The 17,967-nt window shown below is 46.2% G+C and overlaps 1 protein-coding gene across 1 annotated transcript in view; it reads right to left on the bottom strand.

The window, feature by feature from the left end:
• The window catches only part of itgbl1 (integrin, beta-like 1), a gene marked incomplete at its 5' end in the record, with an annotated part of 139,056 nt that overhangs the window by 100,903 nt on the left and 20,186 nt on the right, over positions 1-17,967 (bottom strand). The window contains 3 exon segments of the mRNA XM_084161589.1: positions 7,544-7,690; positions 8,568-8,783; positions 8,786-8,811. Of these exon segments, the coding sequence (XP_084017715.1) occupies positions 7,544-7,690; positions 8,568-8,783; positions 8,786-8,811 (389 nt within the window).

Below are 17,967 nucleotides of genomic sequence, written 5' to 3'. Positions count from 1 at the left end.
GAGAGCCCCTGAGGACAACGAGGGCTATGTATTTACGGTCTCCACGGAGGACGTATGTAAGTCATTCAAACGTGTTAACCCTCGCAAGGCTGCCGGCCCAAACAGCATCCTCAGAGCATGTGCAGACCAGCTGGCTGTTGTGTTTTCAGACATTTTTAATCTCTCTCTAGCTTAGGCCACTATCCCCACCTGCTTCAAGATGTCCACTATCATCCCAGTTCCCAAGAAAGGGAAAGTAACTGAACTGAATGATTACCGACCCGTAGCACTCACCTCTGTTATCATGAAGCGCTTCGAGAGGCTAGTCAAAGATCACATCACCTCCTCCCTCCACGACACACTTGACCCTCTCCAATTCGCCTACCACCCTGACAGATCCACTGACGATGCAATCATCATTGCATTGCACACTGCCCTCACCCATCTGGACAAAAGGAATGCATATATGAGGTTGCTGTTCATCGACTACAGCTTGGCCTTCAATACCATAGTGCCCTCGAAGCTCACCACAAAGCTCACTGCTCCCCTGTCCCCCTCCTGCCCCTTACCCTGCCCCCACCATAAAGGACATTTACCATTGTTACAGTGTTAATATACAGTATTTATATATATTTATTTAAATATTTATTTATAGTCTTTATTATTGCATTTGATTTTATTTCACTTTGACCTTTATTTCACTTAGGTCCCGTGTGGCTCAGTTGGTAGAGCATGACGCTTGCAACGCCAAGGTTGTGGATTTGATTCCCATGGGGGACCAGTATGGGAAAAAGTATGCAAATGTATGCACTCACTACTGTAAGTCGCTCTGGATAAGAGTGTGTGTAAAATGTACCTGCATTGTTGGAGCTCAGAGCTTAAGATTTTCACTATGCCCTGTAATTTACTTTTACTATTCAATTTATAATCTAAAAAAACTGTTAGTATGGTTAGGAAGTGTCTGTCAATCTCTTTTAAGCAAATAGGGTTAAAGTGTGGGTCAGAATTAGCCATCTAGCTTTATACATTAATTCATTCAAAACACATTGAAGGCAGATACTGTTATTGTGATCTAGTGATGTGTATTGTACCAGTTTCAGACCTAAATCCAGGGTGAAATGTGTAAACATTGGGTCATAGGAGTCTATATCAGCGGGATACTTTGTTTTCTTTGTTCTTTCAAAATTGGAGTCAACTAACTCAATAGATAAGGAGTCGAGAGTGGACTTGTTTGGGGCTGGCACTCCACCATTAATTAGACATTGTGTAATTTGACCTGGTAGAATCACTATGGCGTTAATACTATAATTCCCCCCACGGCGAGCCAGGGGAAAGCTGGGTCACATTTAGCAGGGCACAACAGAGTGCAATGTTTAATTGAACGGAAATGGTGCTGTTCTGAATGACCTGTTGAAGAACATTGTGATTATGGTGGGCGATTGTATGTGGTGTGCTGCTGCACTAGTTTTGCTATTTCAAATGGTCACCCCGCCACACCCACCAAACAGGAGCAAACATACCTCGAAGACTGTTGAAGAATGGTGTGCTCCATTGTGGGTGCTTGTTAACAGCGCTAGTTAGATGCTCTAGTTAGAAGCGCTCTAGTTAGCGTCTATCGTGCAAGTGCTCTTGCAAGGCCCATGGCTTTTGTGGAGCGATAGATAACGCTGCTTTGAAAGTGCAAAGTGTTGTTGTCTAGAAGGTCCCCAGTGAAGGAAAGGTCACCAAGTGAGGGACAAGGACAGGACCTAACATGTTACAGTGTCGCTACGTGACTCTGATCCAAGTTGCTGGGGGTTGCTGCAGAGAAGGAGGAGGTCAAAGTGGGTGAGTGAAGCCGATTTGGAATTACTAGCTAGTTAGTGCGCTGGTTGCAACCAAGTCGCTGGTTGTGACCAAGTGACGTCCCTCCATTTGAGAAGTTTCTGCAAGAGCCATGGCTTTTGAGGAGCGATAAAATGCCGCTTCATGAGTGTGAAGTGTTGTTGTGCAGAAAGTCCCAGGTTCGAGTCCATTAAATGAAAATCAAATCAAATCAAATTGTATTTGTCACATGCGCTTGTAAGTAAGCATTTCACTGTAAGATCTACACCTGTTGTATTCGGCGCATGTGACAAATACAATTTGATTTGATTTGATTTGATTCCAGTGAGGGACAGGGACGGGATCTACTGTGTTACATAAAGAGCTCAACCTGAATACAGTGGACTGCCTACATTTTGTGGTGAATCTGGCCTACCCCTTCTATAAGACGCTCACACATGTTTTTATACTGTTACTCAAACTTTCTTCCTAGCTACAGCCTAGTCTTTGGTCATGGCCCAAGATGGACAGGTCGCAACTAACCACTAGTGTCTCTAACCATGATTGGGACACATTTCTCTAAGTTATTGTGAATAGAGCAATGACATAATACAGTGTATAAAATGGTTTTCTTTTTACAATGCAGTTGGACCACCCTGACTGACCACCCTGATGGACCAGGTGGGGGAATTTAACACAGCCCGTTAAATCAACGTCTGCTTGAAAATCACAGACCACAGTGTCCCAGAAAGATCTACTGGAAATGCCAGTGTCAGCTAAATGCATGTTGACGAGGAGGGGTTTGTATTTCACAGTATGTTACTGTAATTACAAGGGATTGGTGCAAGCAGGTTGGCTGATAGGTAAAGTGTTTACAAACATTACAGCATATTAATGAATTTGCACTTCTAGAAGCCTTAACAAACACTGGGCGAAAAGGGTCCATATCATGAGATATCTTTACATGACACGTTTTTTATATTTTACAGAATACAGACCATTTCCAATGCATATTTAGATTTTTGTGGATATGCACCATATCCTGACAAATTCTTAATCCAGATGTGTCTTTTAGACATCTATGATATTGGGATTACTCCGAATATCACACATGGACATTTCCTACGGCCGAATATGGACTCATTCAATATCCTGAGATTTGCAACATCCTATTTTCTCTCTTTATGTTGACAAATACTGACTGTATACATCGCATATCTATTTTCTCAAGATATGAAGCTATATTGATTCCAGATATGCTTCTCTTGGCTGAAGTCCATATCCGGATCTTGAAATGTTTTTTGATATGCTGAAAATAAGGACGTTTTCTGATGCATTTCTGAGTTTTCATGCTCAATAATTTGACAAATATGAAATCCATATTTTTCTTTCATGCACAAATCATTTTGGGATGCCCTCCGGATATCATACATGGTATGGCCGGATATTGACTCATTAGATATCCTGAGATAGGCCTATTTGGACTTCTTTTGGATTATTTTCTTTTTTTTCTTTTGGATTCCTATTTGGATCTTCTTTTCTCTATATGATGACAAATACTGACAGTAGGCCTACATAGTATATTTTCTCAGCATATATAAAATACATATGCTCTTGACAAATATGAAATCTATATTTTTATTTCAGAAACTAGCTATAATGTTTTTATTCTCTTTGCATAAAGGCACTGTAACTGGTAGCCTAGCAACAAGAATCATATTCCAACATTCCAATATTTATTTATTTTTTGCCACCAAAAATGAGTGTGTAAACGGTGTGTAAACGGTGTGTGTTAAATAAATAAAGTAAAATATATATACAGAAAATGTGTTGTGATTGGAGCTCTGGATTTGTTATGTTGCATTTTTTAAACAGAAATAGCAGAGATGTTTAACTTAGATTAAATATTATGATGTTTGCCTTTCCGTGCCTTTTATAGCCTACTACTGAATATGGTGCAAATGTATGCTCAGATATTGTATGTCACCTTCATGTGAAGAAACATAATTTGGGCGCTGGACATTTCATGAGTCGGATTTAGCCCCTTTTCGATCAGACATACGAGGATGAATACTACATATATAAGGGTATCTATTACATTTTTTTGTTTAAATATGGATACATAAATGATCAGTTAATGATTACAGATATGATACAATTCTGAAAATATGTGGATTCGGTCATGCCTAAGGCAGTATGTTGACACATACCCTTTGTGGAGTTAGAATATTCTACAAATATGTAAGTGGGTGCAGGTGCATCAGGTGCGTATTTTGAACGTATCTCACCCCAGATATCTCCCTGGACTCACATGGTAGCAGGGAGATTTCTGAGGTCCAGATTGGATGCATGTAGAAACTGTCCCATTACGGAGAATATCCTAGCTCCGTATCTAAAATTAAGGACATGCGTATCTGGAGCATGTCTACGCCTTTTATTTAATAAAATGTCAGATATCCAGAAATATATAAATAAAGATATCCCCTAATATTTACCCTTTTCGCACAGTGAAAGGCTTCCAAACTGGCAGCGACTACAGTGTAAAACATGGCAAAATGCTAAACCATTTAAGCTTTAAGACTTCCTGCCACTAATCTGTCCCCTATACATTTTAAATTGATAGGGCACTATAACCATATAGGAGTAAAATTGGTACAGCATTCTCACTCATGGGTGCAACAAATATAGCGTCTTACAAGGCACACCTCAAAATATGTTAATTAGCCAGAAACAACAATACTATGCATCCACTAGAGGTCAAAAGGTCTTTGGCGCACCAAAGATACGGTACGGTACTGTATTATACGTGGTGGAATTACAGTACCATTCGAAATATAGCAATTCTTTCACCGCCCACAACATTTTCCCACAATGCACCATGATTTACAGTATGCTGCAGTAAAATGTTTCAGAGTGCTTTACTGTTGATAATACAAATAATTACCATATAATTTACCGTTTTCCGTTACAGTGTAGGCTACTGTACAAGGCATTTGCTACGCATGAAAAATTACCATGACGCAAATACAACATCCACACAATGTTTGGATCTCATTAGATCTGTTTGGTATCTAAGCGCATCGTATTAGTCTATTTAAAACCCACTGCTATCAGCAATATTGGACATTGGTTTCCTTTATTACTTCAGTGAGAGTCGGGTATAAGAATCACACCCAGAATAAGGAGGTCCCAAGAAAACAGGCTTCCTCAGTCCAGAGGGACAGTTAATGAGGCATATAATGCAGTGTAATAAATCTAGACACATCGATCCAGGCCAGTACTATTGAGAGCAGCCCCTACCCTGACTCACACATTAACTGGCCAGCCATGCTCATTACACACACACACACAAGCAGGTACACACATACACATGCACACACACACCATGGGCGGCCGGTGCTGTTTAAGATGAGGGAGAATTATAAATTTTTTATGAGCATGGCCTTATTTCTATTACAGCATATTGGATGACTGTCATTCATATTCCATTCACCCAGCTCAATGTTACATCGATAGGTTTAGGTTACTACATGATACTCGACTTATCCCTGTACCGATCATGAGGTTGCTACAACCTAGCCTATGAATGAAAGTTTACAACGTAGGTACACAGGTCTAGAGTATTTTGAGTAATCAAGGTGACAGACAGTGACACATTCAATGCTGCCTGCACACTCTTGCCTGCATCTAGCTGATCTAGGGTGTAATCATTAGTCCAACAGTTGCAAACAAGAGTTTCTATTGGACAAATTATGTTTATCCCCGGTTCATTCCGTTTGCTTATGTTTAAGAAACTTCTTTCAACAGAATCGGCGGAATGAATACACCCCTGGTCACACGAAATCAGTTCACTTTCATAGCAGCCACCTAAAAACAGCATGATCACTTTACAGGTTGTATATATAATTCCTTCTCGCAACTATCTACGCGCTCTCCTCCTCTCACCTTTTCCCTTATAATAATAAAATAATAATATGCCATTTAGCAGACGCTTTTATCCAAAGCGACTTACAGTCATGCGTGCATACATTTTTGTGTATGGGTGGTCCCGGGGATCGAACCCACTACCTTGGCGTTACAAGCGCCGTGCTCTACCAGCTGAGCTACAGAGGACCACCCTTCAGTGGACTTCAGTGCACAACACATCAGCTGTCTATGACCAGGCGAAAAAACCTTTCCAAGCCAAACTTTCATATCATGACCGCTAACCGCTACACCCAGCCTACATCGTTGTCACGTCATTGTCAACTAGAACTACTAGAACTAACACGTTAGTAAACCTGCTACAATCATGCAGTACAGTGTACAGTCAGAAAGCAGTTTAACAGTTACACTGCCAGGCCCCAGTGGCAATAAATTCAAAAAACCAAACGCTTACCTTGACTTGGAAGAGTTCCAGTGTTGGATAGCCATAGCCAGCTAGCTAACATAGCATCTGTAATGTTTAGGCACGACAGTGCTGTAAGACTGATAATTGTTTACGACGACATTAACCTAATATGGCACCTCATGGTGGATCCATAGTACTACAGTTTATGGTAGTCAGTCAACCACTAAACGTTTGTGTGTGAGCCATGCAACACTTCTAGGTAAACGACCATCAACTCGATCTGTGTCTGGACATAATTGTATTATTCATATTGAACATATGGAATATTACAGCATCACTCTCTGTTTGAGCTGGGTGTTTGAGTAGGCTAAACTAGCTAGCTGCATAAGCAGTTTAGCAGTTACACTGGCGGACCCCAGTGGCAATACATGTATATTTGGTCCCAGTGTTGGATAGCCATAGCCAGCTAGCTAACATAGCACCCCTCTCTGTTTGAGCTGGGTGTTTGAGTGGGCTGAACTAGCTAGCTTATTTTGCTGTGAAAGTGAAAGTTTGAAAAAATACAACCAAATATAGCTAGCTCTCTCTCTGTCTCTCTCTCTTGCTTCTCCTTAATTTTGGAAGAAATGAATTTGTTCAAAATGGTTCAACTATTGTCTTTCTCTCTCTTTGAGTAAACTACTCACCACATTTTATGCACTGCAGTGCTAGCTAGCAGTAAATTATGCTTTCAGTACTAGATCCATTCTCTGCTCCTTTGATTGGGTGGACAACATGTCAGTTTATGCTGCAAGAGCTCTGATAGGTTGGAAGATGTCCTCTGGAAGTTGACATAAGTACTTTGTAAGTCTATGGAAGGGAGAACCATGAGCCTCTTAGGTTTTGTTTTGAAGTCAATGTACCCAGAGGACAGAGGCTAGCTGTTCTCTGGCTACAACATGGTGCTACCCTACAGAGTGCTGCTGAGGCTACTATAGACCTTAATTGCAAAACAGTTTGTTTTATTAATCAATTATTTGGTGACGTGAATATATTTAGTATAGTTTTATCTCAAAATGATAACTTTTTTTATGTTTCACTTTTAATTTTTATGAAATTCACTGAGGAGGGTGGTCCTCCTCAGTGAGGAGGGTGGTCCTCCTGAGGAGGGTGATCCTCCACACACACACAGCCTTGCATTAGCCAGTAAACTGAAAGGGAGACACTTGGCATCCCCTCAGTTCTGCTAAGATCCCAACACTAGGCACATAGGGATTCCATATGGACCGGTGTATAGTTGGACTGGCTTGCTCAGTTAGCTCGAGTATGGTGCACCAACATTTGAAACTATAAACACCATTTCTTAAAAACCACATTGAAACCATGGTGACGAGAAATTATTGGAAGTATACTTTACTGTGCTGTAGTGTACTGTACTGTAGTTTTCTGTACCTCGTCCGAAGCAGGGCATGTTAGATGTTCCCTTGCACTTTTTCAGGCTGCTCTCCAGAGACAAGGAGCAGGACAGAGGGTGCTCACATTTCTTCCCCGCCCAGCCTTCCTTACAGTCACACCTTCCACAGTTACACTGGCCATGTCCTGGGGGAGAGGAGGGAGAGTGTAAAGATGAAGGGGTTGGGGAGGAGAAAGGGAAAATAGTGGAAAGATGAGGTAGAAGAAAGTGTGTGAGTAGATGGGGCGATTTGGGGTTGGGGAAGGGAGGAATAGAGAAAGAGGGGAGCGAGTGGCAGAGGGAGGGAGGAAAAGGCACTGGAAAGGATGAGGGAGAATTTAGTGTTGAGAGGGAGAGATTTACTGCGTTTTGACAAACAAAACACCATAAACATGAAAAGCTGTTCCATTGCAAATATATTTTGTTAAAACAAATCATAGGAATATACTTTATCATCACCAATAGAAGGCACAGTGAGAGCTTCCTCAGTCCTTACATTTGCCCAATAAGTTACTAAAGTTACATATGAAACAGCATAACTTTTTAAAGTTTTACTGTTGTATTAGAACCAGATGGAAGAGTGTTTTTGGTGTTGGCCCTGTGTCTGTGATCTCAGGGTAATCCTGAAGAACAGAAGTGGGTGGAGTGTTTTTCTTGTCTCAAACTGTATTATTCCACGCAACGCCCAATTTCTAAAGCTGAATCAGCTGGACTTTAATCAAGAACAGAATGTATCCAGTTTCTAAAGTTCATGTAACCCTCACAAAGATCTTTGGGTTACTATGACAAAGATTATGTAATATAATGGTCTATTTTGTGTCCATGTTGTTAGTTGATTACATTTTGTTCATAATCACATGATAATTTTACTTCTGGGTAACCGAGATTAGCTTGCCCTCATAGTTGCCCTATGTAAGTACATGTTGACATTGCATTAACATTGTATTAAAGTGACATATAGAATGCGTTACATTTGAGTGTATCAGACTGAAGCGAACACAGCCAGTTGCCATCCTGTCTCACCTGAACAGAAGTCATCAGAGTATCTGTCGTAGGTTGCGTGACAGCTCCTCTCGTCACACTCGCAGGTGTCTCCGTGAATGTCACCCCAGTCCCCCGATGGATCCACATCATAGCATGTACACTCCCCACATACGCAGGTCCCTATACACACAGAAACCCACACAGAAAATAATGCACACACACACAATATTTTCAGAATTTGGAGTGGATTCTGTTTTCAACACATTCCCAGAGAAAACCCAGTCTAATCCTTTTTTAACTAAATGAATGTTTATGCACCACAGAGATCAAACAATAGAGGACCTATGGGAACTCAAAGAAAGTCAGAGAGACTACAAACATTATTTTGTTGTATGGAATATTTTAGGCAGGGAAACCTTATTGAACACACAAGGGCCATCCTGCCTCTGCCTCTTGAGTTGAAGGATTAGGAGGTTTGCTGAGACAGTTTCAGTTAGTGACGGTAACACAATCAAAGTCTGGCTGAGAGGGTAGGCAGACTGATTCCCCCTGAGTCTCAAATCCTTGGTAGAGACCCCAGAGTGCAGACTATTGACAAGAAAAGCCCACAGCTATAAAAAGATAGGAGGGACTGGGTTTGGGCAGGAGTATGGCAGTAGCCTTAGTGGGCATAGCAAGGGACAATGGCAGGAGCCTACGTATGGGTAAGGCAATGGGCAACGGCAGGGTAAATTTGCAGGAGCCTGTAGGGGCACGGCAATGGGCAATAGCAGGGGCAATGACAGAAGCAAAGGCAGGAGCCTAGGTAGGGGCACAGCAAAAGGCAATGGCAGGAGCCTAGGGCCACGAGAATGATCAATGTCAGGAAGCAGGATCACAGGCAGGGGGAGGAGAATAACATTAAGTACAGTATAGGCATATGTATGGTCAAGCATGGTCAGGTGTGGAGGTAATCTGTGATAGTGGAACAACCGTGGTCCACTTTACTATTTTTCAATTTCCCTTTTTCTCTCCATCTCCTCCTATGCCCTTTCTCTATCCTCCTTCCCACTCTCTTCTAATTTCCTACCTCACATACCTCCATCTCTCTCTTTCATTATTTTCCCTCTGATGAGTCTAAGCCAGGGTGCCGGTTGAGCAGCTGCCAGTGGAAATCCCATTTTCTCTTATCAGGCACGACAGGACAGGACAGGGGGAGCCCTGGGGGAGCCAGGTCAGTTGGCAGGCCTCTTGACAGGGGCAGACACATGGCAGATTTGGCCTCTGGCCCTGGATCTCCTCCCTCTACTGGGAACCCTGGAGCTCAGGCTTTCCTTGCTGTAGAGCCATGCTGTTTCATGCCACTAACAATGTCACTGTTCTAAAAACATTAATACAAACCAAGAGTCCTGACATTTGCACCTGGACCTGTATATCTCTGAGATATAAACATTAAGAACACCTGCTCTTTCCATGTCAGACTGACCAGGTGAATCCAGGTGAAAGCTATGATCCCTTATTGATGTCACTTGTTAAATCCACTTCAATCAGTGTAGATGAAGGGGAGGAAACAGGTTAAAGAAGGATTTTAAAGCCTTGAGACAATTGAGACATGGATTGTGTATGTGTGCCATTCAGAGGGTGAATGGGTAAGACACAAAATGTAAGTGCCTTAGAACGGGGTATGGTAGTAGGTGCCAGGCGCATCGGTTTGTGTCAAGAACTGCAACGCTGCTGGGACTTTCACACTCAACCGTTTCCTCTGTGTATCAAGAATGGTCCACCACGCAAAAGACATCCAGACAACTTTACACAACTGTGGGAATCATTGGCGTCAACATGGACCAGCATCCCTGTGGAACGCTTTCGATTCCTTTTAGAGTCTATGCCCCGACAAATTGAGGCTGTTCTGAGGGAAAAAGGGGGGGGGGGGGGGCAACTCAATATTACGAATGTGTTCCTAATATTTGGTATACTCAGTGTATATCAGTGTTTTATTTATAAAATGACTTTATTATGGGCTTATACAGTACATAATTATCCAGGAAAGATTTTAAGTAGGAAAACCTGCAAAATCGGTAGTGTATCAAATACTTGTTCTCCCCACTGTAGCTTCTCTTGGTGGGAGTGAGATAAAGATGGTATTCTTTGAAAGCAATGTAAAAAATTAAAAATAATAATAAACATCCAAGAGGCAAACACTTAAAATCTTTCCTGGATAACTATGTACTGTATAAGCCCATAATAAAGTCATTTTATAAATAAAAAACGGATATACACTGAGTATACCAAATATTAGGAACACATTAGTAATAAAGGGGGGGGGGGGGGGGGGGGCAACTCAATATTACGAATTACTTTTACATTGCTTTCAAAGAATACCAACTTTATCTTACTCCCACCAAGAGAAGCTACAGTGGGGAGAACAAGTATTTGATACACTGCCGATTTTGCAGGTTTTCCTACTTACAAAGCATGTAGAGGTCTGTAATTTTTATCATAGGTACACTTCAACTGTGAGAGACAGAATCTAAAACAAAAATCCAGAAAATCACATTGTATGATTTTTAAGTAATTCATTTGCATTTTATTGCATGACATAAGTATTTGATCACCTACCAACCAGTAAGAATTCCGGCTCTCACAGACCTGTTAGTTTTTCTTTAAGAAGCCCTCCAGTTCTCCACTCATTACCTGTATTACTGCACCTGTTTGAACTTGTTACCTGTATGAAAGACACCTTGTTACCTGTATGAAAGACACACTCAATCAAACAGACTCCAACCTCTCCACAATGGCCAAGACCAGAGAGCTGTGTAAGGACATCAGGGATACAATTGTAGACCTGCACAAGGCTGGGATGGGCTACAGGACAATAGGCAAGCAGCTTGGTGAGAAGCGCAATTATTAGAAAATTGAAGAAGTTCAAGATGACGGTCAATCACCCTCGGTCTGGGTCTCCATGCAAGATCTCACCTCATGGGGCATCAATGATCATGAGGAAGGTGAGTGATCAGCCCAGAATTACACGGCAGGACCTGGTCAATGACCTGAAGAGAGCTGGGACCACAGTCTCAAAGAAAACCATTAGTAACACACTACGCCATCATGGATTAAAATCCTGCAGCGCACGCAAGGTCCCCCTGCTCAAGCCAGCGCATGTCCAGCCCCGTCTGAAGTTTGCCAATGACCATCTGGATGATCCAGAGGAGGAATGGGAGAAGGTCATCTGGTCTGATGAGACAAAAACAGAGCTTTTTGGTCTAAACTCCACTCGCCGTGTTTGGAGGAAGAAGAAGGATGAGTACAACCCCAAGAACACCATCCCAACTGTGAAGCATGGAGGTGGAAACATCATTCTTTGGGGATGCTTTTCTGCAAAGGGGACAGGACGACTGCACCGTATTGAGGGGAGCATGGATGGGGCCATGTATCGCGAGATCTTGGCCAACAACCTCCTTCCCTCAGTAAGAGCATTGAAGATGGGTCGTGGCTGGGTCTTCCAGCATGACAACGACCCGAAACACACAGCCAGGGCAACTAAGGTGTGGCTCCGTAAGAAGCATCTCAAGGTCCTGGAGTGGCCTAGCCAGTCTCCAGACCTGAACCCAATAGAAAATCTTTGGAGGGAGCTGAAAGTCCGTATTGCCCAGTGACAGCCCCGAAACCTGAAGGATCTGGAGAAGGTCTGTACAATGTGATTTTCTGGATTTTTGTTTTAGATTCCGTCTCTCACAGTTGAAGTGTACCTATGATAAAAATTACAGACCTCTACATGCTTTGTAAGTAGGAAAACCTGCAAAATCGGCAGTGTATCAAATACTTGTTCTCCCCACTGTATGTAGCATTCCTATAACCCTTTTTCTTTAAGAACCATGGTAGGTGCACATGTTTTCATTGATCTGAATTTCAATAAAATCATCAGGATCAAATCATTTTGTACATGCATCCATTTATTTTATGAATGTTCACATTTAGCCCAGCGATATTTCTGAATGTCCAAAGTCTGCCAATTTGGGGCATATTATTAGAACCAATGAACAAACAAGGTCATTTAGATGAAAAGAGGGGTTTGGCAGTAAGTTGAAATGATATGGAGACATCCACAGTGAGTTGTCAATCAAATCACTGAGTGAGCACGGGAGATGAGATATAATACTAGAGGGGGATGATAACAGAGTGTCACGCGTGCTGTAGGTGGGTGTAGTGGTGGAATCAAACGCAGAACACCGAAGGATAGTCCAACAGACTTTAGTCAATCTCCAAACAGGAAAATATGACACGACTTGCCCGAAGGCAAAAATTACGCACGAAGGCGAATAAACAAAAAGCGCACTAACAGGTGCGTAACACTCCAACGCAGTGGAGGAAAGCTCAACCGAGCGAAATAGCGAAAATAAGCCCAACACACGACAGACCAAAATCAATAACACACAACACTAGACAAACACAACGAGAAACTTATAGGACACTAATTACGCTAAACGAGAACAGGTGTCACAACAAACAGACAAAAGCAAACGAACATGAAACATACAACGGTGGCAGCTAGTATTCCGGAGACAACGAACACCGAAGCCTGCCCGAACAAGGGAGAGAGGCAGCCTCGGCCGAAACCGTGACAGTACCCCCCCCTTGACGCGCGGCTCCAGACGTGCGCCGACTCCGGCCTCGGGGACGACCCGGAGGACGCGGAGCAGGGTGCGTCGGGTGCCCACGATGGAATTCCGTCAGGAGAGACGGGTCCAAAATGTCTCTCCTCGGCACCCAGCACCGCTCCTCCGGACCGTACCCCTCCCACTCCACTAGATATTGGAGACCCCCCATCCGACGTCTCGAATCCAAGATGGACCTCACGGAGTACCACGGAGTACGCCGGTGCCCCCTCGATGTCCAATGGGGGCGGAGGAGTCTCCCTGATCTCACTTTCTTGGAGTGGGCCAGCTACCACCGGCCTGAGAAGGGACACATGGAACGAGGGGTTAATACTTTTATATTCAACAGGTAGTTGTAATTTGTAACACACCTCGTTCAACCTTCCCAGGACTTTAAATGGCCCTACAAACCGCCGACCCAGTTTCCGACAGGGCAGGCGGAGGGGCAGGTTTCTGGTAGAGAGCAGACTCGATCACCAGGTGCGTACACCGGTCCCTCACTGCGGTGGAGATCGGCGCTCGCCTTATGACGTCGGAGGGCCCGCTGCAGGTGGACGTGTGCAGCGTTCCATGTCTCCTCCGAGCGCCGCGCCCACTCATCCACCGCAGGAGCCTCGATCTGGCTCTGCTGCCAAGGTGCCAGAACCGGCTGGTAACCTAACACACATTGGAAAGGGGTTAGGTTAGTGGAGGAATGGCGTAGGGAATTCTGGGCCATTTCGGCCCAGGGAACGTACCTTGCCCACTCCTCCGGCCGGTCCTGGCAGTATGTTCTAAGAAACCTACCCACATCCTGGTTCACACGTTCCACCTGCCCATTACTCTCCAGGTGGTAACCCGAGGTGAGGCTCACCGAGACCCCCAACCGCTCCATAAAAGCTCTCCAGACTCTGGAGGTAAATTGGGGACCTCGATCAGACACAATATCCTCGGGTACCCCGTAGTGCCGGAACACATGGGTGAATAGGGCTACGGCAGTTTGCAGGGCGGTAGGAAGGCCCGGCATGGGGAGCAAACGACAGGCCTTAGAAAACCGGTCCACAACGACCAGTATAGTGGTATTCCCCTGTGAAGGAGGAAGGTCAGTAAGGAAATCCACCGAGAGGTGGGACCATGGTTGTTGTGGAACGGGCAGGGGTAGTAACTTACCCCTAGGCAGATGTCTAGGCGCCTTACACTGGGCGCACACCGAGCAGGAGGAAACATAAACCCTCACATCCTTTGCCAACGTGGGCCACCAGTACTTGGCACTAAAAGACAGTGCACTGTCCGGCCGATACCCGGGTGTCCAGAGGAGGGTGACGTGTGAGCCCAATAGATCAATCGATCCCGAACCTCGAGCGGAACGTACTTCCGACCCTCCGGGCATTGTGGTGGACTAGGGTCGGTGCGTAACGCCCGCTCGAGCTCAGCATCGACCTCCCACACTACCGGTGCCACCAGACACGACTCCGGCAGTATGGGAGTGGGCTCCACGGACCTCTCCTCCGTGTCATACCGCCGAGACAGCGCATCTGCCTTACCGTTCTGTGACCCAGGGATGTACGTGATCTTAAATGTAAACCGGGTCAAAAACATATTCCATCTAGCCTGCCGAGGGTTTAGCCTCCTCGCTGCCCGGATGTACTCCAGGTTACGGTGGTCCGTCAAAATGAGGAAAGGGTGTTGAGCCCCCTCAAGCCAGTGCCTCCACACCTTTAGGGCCTGTACCACGGCTAACAGCTCCCTGTCCCCTACGTCATAGTTTCGCTCCGCCGGACTGAGCTTCTTGGAATAAAAGGCACAGGGGCGGAGTTTAGGTGGCGCGCCTGACCGTTGTGAAAGCACGGCTCCTATACCGGCCTCAGACGCGTCCACCTCTACCTGAAATGGTAAAGAGGGATCCGGATGCGCCAGCACTGGAGCCGAGGTAAACAGGTCCTTCAGCCTCCCAAACGCCCTGTCCGCCTCGGCAGACCACTGCAGACGCACCGGACCCCCCTTCAAGAGAGACGTGATGGGAGCTGCCACCTGTCCAAAACCCCGGATAAACCTCCTGTAGTAATTCACAAACCCCAAAAACTGCTGCACCTCCTTCACAGTGGTTGGTGTTTGCCAATTACGCACGGCTGACACCCGGTCTACCTCCATCTTCACCCCTGACGCAGACAACTGATACCCCAAAAAGGAGACCGACTCCTGGAAAAACAGACACTTCTCTGCCTTAACATACAGGTCGTGCTCCACCAGCCTCCGCAACACTCTGCGCACCAGGGCCACATGCTCGACACGGGTAGGCGAGTACACGAGAATGTCATCTATGTACACAACGACCCCCTGCCCCTGCATGTCCCTGAAGATCTCATCCACGAATGATTGGAAAACTGACGGAGCGTTCATCAACCCGTATGGCATGACAAGATACTCGTAATGCCCCGAGGTGGTACTAAAGGCTGTCTTCCATTCATCGCCCTCCCTGATGCGCACCAAGTTGTACGCGCTCCTGAGATCTAATTTAGTGAAGAAACACGCCCCATGCAAGGACTCAGTCATGGTCGCAATCAGCGGGAGTGGATAACTGTACTTCACCGTGATCTGATTGAGACCACGGTAATCGATGCACGGGCGTAAACCCCCATCCTTCTTCTTCACAAAAAAGAAACTCGAGGACGCAGGGGAAGTGGAAGGCCGTATGTATCCTTGTCTCAGAGATTCGTCTATGTAAGTCTCCATAGCTTTCTTCTCCTCCTGAGACAGAGGATACACATGGCTCCGTGGGAGCGCAGCTCCTGCCTGGAGGTCTATCGCACAATCTCCCTGCCTATGGGGTGGCAACCGCGTCGCCCTCGACTTACTAAACGCGATGGCCAAATCCCCATACTCAGGGGGAACGTGCAATGCGGGCACCTGGTTTGGACTCTCCACCGAGGTAGCCCCTACGGAAACGCCCAAACATCGACCCACACACTGGGCAGACCACTCCATCAGAGCCCTCTCCTGCCACGAAATAAATGGGTTATGGGTACTCAACCAGGGCATGCCCAGCACCACCGGATACGCAGGCGAGTCAATCAGAAATAGCTGAATCATCTCCTGATGACCCCCCTGCGCACACATCCTAAGTGGCGCAGTGACCTCCCTGATCAAGCCCGCACCCAACGGACGGCTATCTAGGGCATGAACGGGGAAAGGGACATCAACAGGAAGAAGGGGAATCCCTAAGGCTAAACAAAACTTCTTATCAACAAAATTCCCAGCCGCGCCTGAATCTACCAGCGCCTTATGCTGGGAATGAGGTGCTACCTGTGGAAAACTCACAGGTATACAGAAATGTGCAACAGAGAGCTCTGGGTGAGTGGGGCGCCTACTCACCTGGAAGGAATCCCCAGTGCGGGACCTGTCGTCCTCTCCCCTAGGAGGCCATCCCCAGCACCTAGCCGCGGTGTGTCCTCCCCGACCACAGTTGGTGCAGGAGATGGACCCCCTAGTAAGCCGACCCCTCCTCTCTCTAGCGCCAGCGCCCCCGAGCTCCATGGGGCACGGCTCGGAGGCGCTGGAGGGTGAAATGGACGGACCCCCCTCGGGACGTCCGCGGGTAGCTAGCAGGTTATCCAGCCTGATGGACATGTCGACCAACTGGTCGAACGAGAGGCTGGTGTCCCTACAGGCCAGCTCCCGACGGACGTCCTCTCGTAGACTACATCTGTAGTGATCGACGAGAGCCCGATCATTCCACCCTGCATCTGCCGCTAGAGTACGGAATTCGAGGGCGAACTCCTGGGCACTCCTCCTCCCCTGCCGGAGGAAGACCAGACGCTCCCCCGCCGCTTTTCCCCTCCGGGTATGGTCAAACACCGCCCTGAAGCGGCGGGAGAACTCGTCGTACGTGATGGTGTCCGCGTCGATCCTCCTCCACTCCGCGTTGGCCCATTCCAATGCCTTCCCGGAAAGGCAGGAGATCAGGGCGGACACGCTCTCATGTCCCGAGGGCGCCGGGTGCACGGTGGCCAGGTACAGCTCCACCTGGAGAAGGAATCCCTGACACCCGGCCGCGGTCCCATCGTAGGCCCTCGGGAGCGAGAGTCGGACTCCTCGGGGTTCCGGTGCGGGAATGGGCGGACTGGCCGATGGTGCTGGCAGGGAGGGTGGCGGTGGAGGCGTTCCCCAGCCTCGGATGGTGGTGATCACCTCCTGCAGTGCGGTCCCCATCTGCAGGATCTGGTCCCGTTGTTCCCGGACCTGGTCCTCCAGCGTCGTCTGGGCTGCTGCGGCTCCTGCTGATTCCATTTATGGTGTGTTATTCTGTCACGCGTGCTGTAGGTGGGTGTAGTGGTGGAATCAAACGCAGACAACCGAAGGATAGTCCAACAGACTTTAGTCAATCTCCAAACAGGAAAATATGACACGACTTGCCCGAAGGCAAAAATTACGCACGAAGGCGAATAAACAAAAAGCGCACTAACAGGTGCGTAACACTCCAACGCAGTGGAGGAAAGCTCAACCGAGCGAAATAGCGAAAATAAGCCCAACACACGACAGACCAAAATCAATAACACACAACACTAGACAAACACAACGAGAAACTTATAGGACACTAATTACGCTAAACGAGAACAGGTGTCACAACAAACAGACAAAAGCAAACGAACATGAAACATACAACGGTGGCAGCTAGTATTCCGGAGACAACGAACGCCGAAGCCTGCCCGAACAAGGGAGAGAGGCAGCCTCGGCCGAAACCGTGACACAGAGGTGATTTTTCACTGTTATAAATATCACTTATTCTTTGGAATAAGGATGCAGCGATCAGGCGAGCACCTGATTTG

The sequence above is a fragment of the Coregonus lavaretus genome (genome assembly GCF_964263955.1).
Source record: "Coregonus lavaretus genome assembly, chromosome: 5".
Taxonomy (NCBI): Eukaryota; Metazoa; Chordata; class Actinopteri; order Salmoniformes; family Salmonidae; genus Coregonus; species Coregonus lavaretus.
Note: the sequence above shows the minus strand (reverse complement) of the source record. Positions and strands in the feature narration are given on the sequence as shown.